At 52.6% G+C, this 6999-nt stretch overlaps 1 protein-coding gene across 1 annotated transcript in view; it reads left to right on the forward strand.

Annotated features, from left to right (window-relative positions):
* Nucleotides 1-2342: 2342 nt before the first annotated feature.
* The window catches only part of LOC121922623 (ral guanine nucleotide dissociation stimulator-like 2), a 12253-nt gene continuing 7596 nt past the window's right edge, over nt 2343-6999 (forward strand). Inside the window, exons 1-3 of the mRNA XM_042452249.1 lie at nt 2343-3558; nt 4734-4903; nt 6687-6773. Coding sequence (XP_042308183.1) covers nt 4781-4903; nt 6687-6773 — 210 coding nt within the window. The 5' untranslated portion in view covers nt 2343-3558; nt 4734-4780. The remainder of the gene's footprint in view (nt 3559-4733; nt 4904-6686; nt 6774-6999) is intronic.

Consider the following 6999-nt stretch of genomic DNA (forward strand, 5'->3'; position numbering starts at 1 on the left):
GGGAAGAAGACCAGAAATAAAGACACTACTTTTTTAACCTGAGAGACCACCTCTCTAGGAATCTCTAGGTCCTCCAGCACAACGCTGTGGTCAATTCGCAGCAGCATTTCTCCAGAGGACCTAGTGGCTCCTAGAAGGGACATACGAACCAAATTCACAATCCAAACGGCAAATGTGGAGGGCCCACCGTATAATTAAACGTTGTTTTTCCCCCAGTGTGGTTCCTAGGATTTCTGTGTTTCCTCCTGTTCCATGCTGCTTAACGTTTCAATATGGTTTTGGACTAGGAGACCAGGATTCGAATCCCAGCTTAGCTATATGAGCCCTGGTGAGCAGTGCTTCAATGCCAGTACCTGCAGCCACTCCCTCAGAAACCATAAGGTTGTGAGTTTGATACCAGCCAGGGGCTCAGGGTTGACTCAGCCTGGCATCCTTGTTGCGGGCAGTTGGCTGACACATTCCCTGATCACAGTCTTGAGTGTTGGACTAGGACTCTGGGAGAGCAGAGTTCGAATCCCCACTTACTAAAGAAAACCCTCTGGGCAGCCTTGGCTGACGCACACTCTCAGTCTAAACCCTGTGGATTTGGAAGGACTGTTAACAATAACATGTGTCAGGTCACCTAAGGAGAGAGGTTGCCAGGAGCCCTTTTGGGAGGAGAATGGGGTGCAGGAGGTCTGCCCCAACATGCCCCTGTCCCAAATCAGCCATTTCCTCAATTTATTTGGGGCCTCAGGCCCTGCGTGTGTCATTCTGAAGACTTGCTCTTTGCCAGAACTTGATTTCCTAAGAGATGAGGCAAGGGAAATGGTTGCCATTCCAGGCTGGGTCCATGGCAGGTAACTCTGGGTCTTGGAGGAAAGGGAAAATAACCTCATTATTCCTCGCAGGGTTGAGCGCTGAACTGGGGCATTTTATACATACACATACATGTACACATATATGTATATATAGTCTTTACTAGAAAGCCAGCATGATGCAATGGTTTGAGCGTCGGACTGTGTTTCTGGAGACCAGGGTTCAATTCCCAGCTCAGCCATGAAACTTGCTAGGTCACACTCTCTCAGCCTCAGGGGAAGAAGGCAATGGCAGACCACCTCTAAAAAAACCTTGCCAAGAGAACCCCAGGGTAGGGTTGCCACACAAAAAGCATCGCTTCTGCCCTTGTGATCCTTTGCACACCGCAAGGAAAGGGCAAATGACTTTGCAGGCTGTGAGGCACTGGTTTCTCCTGAGTTGATGGGACTAGAAGGTAGCCCCCTAGGCTTGGAAGGGATCCCCCAATTCAACCTCCTCCTTCTGCCATGCAGGAATACAGAGAACCCTAGAGATGGAAGGGAGAGCCATCCAATCCAGCCCCCTTCTGCCCTGCAGGAATACATAGGATCCTAGTGTTGGAGGGGAGCCCAAGGCCATCCAGTTCAAGCCCCTTCTGCCATGCAAAAATACATAGGATGCTAGACTTGGAAGGGACCTCCAGGGGATCCTCCATTCCAACCTCCTTCTGCCATGCAGGGATACAGAGAATCGGCAGATCCCTTCAAATATTTGAATTCTGTGATTCTGCTACATATTTAAATGGTTTTTGTGATCTTTGGGGTGTGTTAACACAGTTTTCTAGCTGAAGGAACCTCACAGTTGGCAGGACTAGGATTTTAAAGTTAAACATGGTGGATTGTGGAATGACCTCTGTGCTACAGGGAGGTGTGTTTGTGTGTTGTCTCTGCTTAGTTACACGCTTTGCTCTGCTGCCTATTGCTGAATATTTTGTAGTTGTATTTTAGCTTTCCCCTTTTGATTTTACTTTTTTGAGAGCTGCAGGTCTTCCAAGTAAAAGTACTATGCAGCTGCTTTGCAAAAGTGTGTACTGTGCGTCCCTAGTAGGATGGAGGGCTGCCATTTGTGGCCTTTTCTTGCGGGTGTGTTTGTGCCTTGTGTGCCAAATGCTTGGTAACCGCCAGCCTTATCTCTGACTCCAAACAACAAGGCCTGGGCAGGAATCCAAGTGGAATGGCCCAGAGACCGCTCCCTGTTTAAACCAGGCAGGAAGCTGCACCAGTGGGACATCCGCCGCCTTCCCCACTTGGAAGTAAAATGTGGTTCCATGACTGGACATCCTCAGCCTCCCTGGGGTTAAAGGAAGGGGAAGGCAGGAAGGCCCTTGGTGACGCAGGCCCTTCCTGGAGGCAGGAAACTGGGCTCCCGGGCCCCTATTGTGCTCCTTCCTCTGCGGAAACCCCAAGGAGGGAGAGAGAGAGGGCTTTCCAAATGGGTGGCTCTGCAGGGATACAGAATGGGGGAAGCGGAGGTGGAGGGTGGGGGCAGGCCTTGGACTGGGGCTTCCTGCCTGGCTCTTGGGGCTCCATTTCCAACCCTAGGATCCTATGTATTCCTGCATGGCAGAAGAAGGGGGTGGACTGGATGGCCCTTGGGAGCTTAGAAACTCTACTGTTTTGGACTGGAAGACTGAGATGTTCTTCCTTTGTGCAGCTTAGGGAAGTTACTTCTCTGGACCACAAGACCCTGACCGCACGGCCTCCTGGGAAGGGATGGATGTGGCGCTTGAGTCCCTGGAGATCTTACAATATTATTTTCTAAAACAAAGGAGGAAGAAGAGTTAAGATATAAGGAATATACATGAACACAAACAGCAAAGGCCATTGCCATTTGGGCTCAGCAACATGGACTATGTAATTCACTGGTCTTTAACTGCCATGGCTGAAGGCTATGGAATTCTGGGAGTTGGAGTTTGCTGTGGGGCCCAGAGCAAACAGGTTATTTCTCCAGTTTCTGTTTCCTTTGCCATAATGCAGTTTGACACCACTTTTTAAGTGCTACGCCTCCCTTTGGGGATCTGTAGTTTTGCTAGGCATTACCCTCTTGGGCAGAGAAGGCCTCGTCAGCTGGGCTGAGAATCCCAGCATCCCGTGTGACGGAATGATCATGGCCTCAAACCCCATTCTTTGCACAGTGCTGCGTTTTCCTGTCCCCTGCGCAACCTTTTCCTGAGGCCACATCCTGCTCCCCGTAGTAGACTTTGAACCCGTTTGCAATAACTTCCTCTTTAACGGCGCACTATAAATCTCCAGTTCCTTGTTTGGATCGACCCAGAAGAGTTGTTGGTGGCGCTCTGGGCGGAAGCGGGCCTTTCTGGCTGCGTCCCACAAAAGTGGGCCCCAAATCCGGTTCCAGAGATCCTAGGTTCCAGTTCCATGGCTTGTAAGATGCGGCCTCCCAGGGCTGCCTTGACTCCACTCCCGGGGTGAGGCTCCACTGCCGGGTTTTCCCCCTCAGCTGGGCTGGCTCCCTTCCCAGTCCGAGCGGATCTCTGCGCCGGGTTTCCCTCCGGCTTTGTCCCTGGCTCTGCTCCAGTGGTCTCTTGCTCCATTTCCGGACTTTCCCTGCTGCCAGCTGCCTTCTTGGCATCAGTTCATCCAGGAGCTGCTCTTGCTGCTGCTGCTGCTGCGAGTGCGAATCAGGGGCAGTCTGCAGCAGAAAGGAAGGAGGCTGGGCGGCACTACAGGGCTCTCCAGCTGCATGCCCTTGGCAGGAGCCCAGGTGAGACCCCAGGGAGGGGGAAAGGGGGCTGGGAACTTGGGGAAGGGGTTTTGGGGTGGGTGGGGTGGGGAGGGGATGATGGGAAGGTGAGTTTCATTGAGGATAAATATGAGGCCATCTACTCCAGCCCTCCTCGGAGGCTGCAGAGGGAGGCACAAACACACAGCCCCAGAGAGTGGTCAGAGCACTGGGTTCAAATCCCCGAAAAACCTTTGGAGATCCAGCGTAGTTGTTTGAGTGGTTGGACTATGACTCTGGAGGCCAGGGACAGGTCACACTCTCTCAGCCCCAGAGGCTGGCCAGTGGCCGACCCCTTCTGGCCAAGAAGACCCCAGGTCAGCTTTGCCTCAGGGCCCCCGCAAGTCAGAAAGGAACTTGAAGTCACACAACAACAACAAGCCTTCCTTCCAAGGCTGTCTGTATTCCTTTCTGTTTGGCTTGGCATCTTCCTAGTCTCTAGAGCTGCAGGGAAACAGCTGCAGGGACCAAGCACCAGACACGCCGCGCCAAGGGAGCCTTCATAGCACAACGTTAGCTTTAAGTCACCATCGGATTGTAGAGCTGGAAAGGGACACCCGAAGCCCCGGGGCCTTGTGCCATGCAGGAATGCCGGGTCCAAGGGAGGGTCTGGAAATCATGAAACCCTATGAAGAAGGACTTAGGGAGCTGGGAGAAGGTTGAGAGGTGCTATGAGAGAGAGCCCTGTTTGAAGTGTTTGAAGGGCTGGCATATTGAGGGAGCAAGCTTGTTTTCTGCTGCTCCAGAGAATAGGATACAATGGTGCAATGGATGCAAGCTCCAGGAAAAGAGATTCCAGCTCAACATCAGGAGGAACTTCCTGGGAGTAAGAGCAGTTTGACAGTGGAAGACGCTCCCTTGGAGAGTGAAGGAGTCTCCTTCCTTGGAGGCTGCCTTTAAGCAGAGGCTGGATGGCCCTCTCTCTCTCAGTGGGGCTGCTCTGATGGAGAGTTCCTGCATGGCAGAAGAAGGAGGGGCTTGGACTGGTCTGGGGGCCCTCCTTCCTTGGGGTCTCTTCCAACTCTAGGACCCTCTGATTCTAAAGGGCCTCCTTCCCAGAGGAGATCTTTTGGGGTGGGTTCACTTCAGAGTCTGGGTGCTTGGGGTTGCCTTGGGCCCCTAACCGATCATGTTGTGTCTTCTGCCCCCCATTAAAGCTGCTGCTGCTGGGGGGGGGGGGGGGGGTCCATAGCCAGGGGCCCGGATGCTGGCCCGCTCCTTGCGCCACCTGCTGGACGGGGGAGGAGGCGACAACGCCGGGGTGACCCTCAGCGCCTTTCGAACCCGGACCCCCGACTCTGACTGCGGGCCCCTGGCTCCAGAACCGGTGAGTAGCAGAACATGGACCGCAAATAACAACAATAATGACAGCAAATTGTTAGTAGTAATATTAATTAATAATTATTCAGGTTGATTGATACACTTGGCTACTTATTGCCCACAAACACACTGGCCTCTTGCAGTGTGTCTTCAGGGTGCAAACACACACCTTGACGGATGCACAACATTCCATGCACTAAAAGGGGACACGTGGCCATTTGGACCTTTGGACTACAGCTCCCAGTATCCCCAGCCAGCAAATGCTGTAAGGTGGAGTCCCTGTGTGTGTGTGTGTGTGTGCGCGCACACGCACCTGTTGTCCTGTTTCCATTGTGAGCTACCTCTTGCTTCTGTTTCAGGGGCTTTTTCAAACTGCACCTCCCAGAATCCCCAGAATCTGGCTGGGGCTTCTGGGAGTTGTTGTCCAAAAGCTTTCCCTTTGAGAGGGTGAACACTGTGCGTTTGGCAAGCTGTGTGTTTGCAACTTGAAGTTGCACTACAAGAGGCCATTGTGCTGTGTGTACGATCTGGTTGTTGCACTGCAAAAGGCCTGTGTGTGTGTATGCGTGTGATATGGTTGTGGCACTGCAAGAGGCCAGTGTGTTTCTGTGTGTGTGACATCTGGTCATCGCACCACAGAAGGCCAGTTTGTTCATGTCTGGGATCTAATTGGCGCATGGCAAGAGGCTGGTGTGTTTGTGAGTGCAATCTGGTTGTCACACTGCAAGAAGTCAGTGTGTTTGTTTGTGTGCAGTGTGGTTGCTACACTGTACAAGCCCTGTGTGTGTGATGTGGTTGTCACGCCACAAAAAGCCAGTTTTGTGTGTGTGTGATCTGCTTGTCACGTTGCATGAACCCAGTGTGTTTCTAAGTGTGCGATGTTGCACCTTGGTCCACATACTACTGAGTGCAGGAGGAGGAGGAGTGTGTGTGTGTATGTGTAGAGAGAGCGAGAGAGGAAGACAAGGCTCTGTTTATCCCATGTTAGTTGTGTTGTCTGGGTGACACACACAGCACACCTTTGACCTCTCGCTGTAGTTACGTCTGCAATGTGTGCGCATTTGTGCGTTTGCGTGTGTGTTAGGCTGGGTTTGGCGCGCACTGTCTCACCCCTTTCCAGGTTGTGTCCCTGCAGGTGTGTCCACGGCCAGGTGTGCACTTGTGTGCCCTCAAGCATGGCTAAAACACACACACAGTTGCAAAAAGTTGTCAATCTTTGTACTGCTAAGGGGGGGGAACACAAGCACACACAACACACCCCTTGGGGAATCCGGCTGGGCCTGTTTTTGGGGAAGTCCTGCAGGGCGGAGATTGGGCCGAGAGAGCGGAAGAAGAAGAAGAAGAAAGAGGAAAGCGGGAAGCGAAAGAACGAGAAAGGCCCCAAAAGAAAGACAAGAGAGAGAGAGAAAGTGGGGTGCAATGGGGTCCCCAACAAAACCCAGCCCTGACTCCTGACCCTCTTTCTTTCCTTCCATGCTCGCCCCTGCAGTGTAGGGCCTAAGTGTGGTTGTTGTTGTTGTGTGTTTGTGCACCTTTACCTGCAAGGGGTGACACTGTCTTGCCACTGGGGCCATGAAGGTCTTCCTCCGCTTGGGGGGCTGCCTGGAGGCCGCAGGGGGGTCCACCGACGCAGGGGTCATGCTCACACGCCGCACACGCTGGTACTGCCTCCCCGTCAAGGTGGGACATGGGTTTGAATCCTGGCGGGAAAAAGAAGTGGGGGGGGGCTTCTTGAGAAAAATGTCTATTGATTTTATTTAATTTTGTTACCCCCTCCCCCCCAAAAAAAGGACCCTGTGACCCTTTGGGAAGAAGCGGACGAAGGGGTGCTCTACACCGTCACCTCCAGGACTCCGGGGGGCACCAGCAGCAGCAAGGTGAGCAAGCTGGGATGGTAGGTGTTGGACTGCAACTCCCAGCATTCTGGGAGGGTGACTGACAAGGTTCTGGGAGTTGCGATCCAGTAGGATTCTGGGACTTGCAATCCAAGAGTTCGTTGTGGTTGTGGTTCTTAATTCCTCCAGCTCTTGTTTGTTTGTGCAGGAGGATTTATTTATTTATTTATTTATTTGGACTGCAACTCCCAGCATTCTGAGAATGCAA

Source organism: Sceloporus undulatus, chromosome 2, assembly GCF_019175285.1.
Source record: "Sceloporus undulatus isolate JIND9_A2432 ecotype Alabama chromosome 2, SceUnd_v1.1, whole genome shotgun sequence".
Lineage (NCBI taxonomy): Eukaryota > Metazoa > Chordata > Lepidosauria > Squamata > Phrynosomatidae > Sceloporus > Sceloporus undulatus.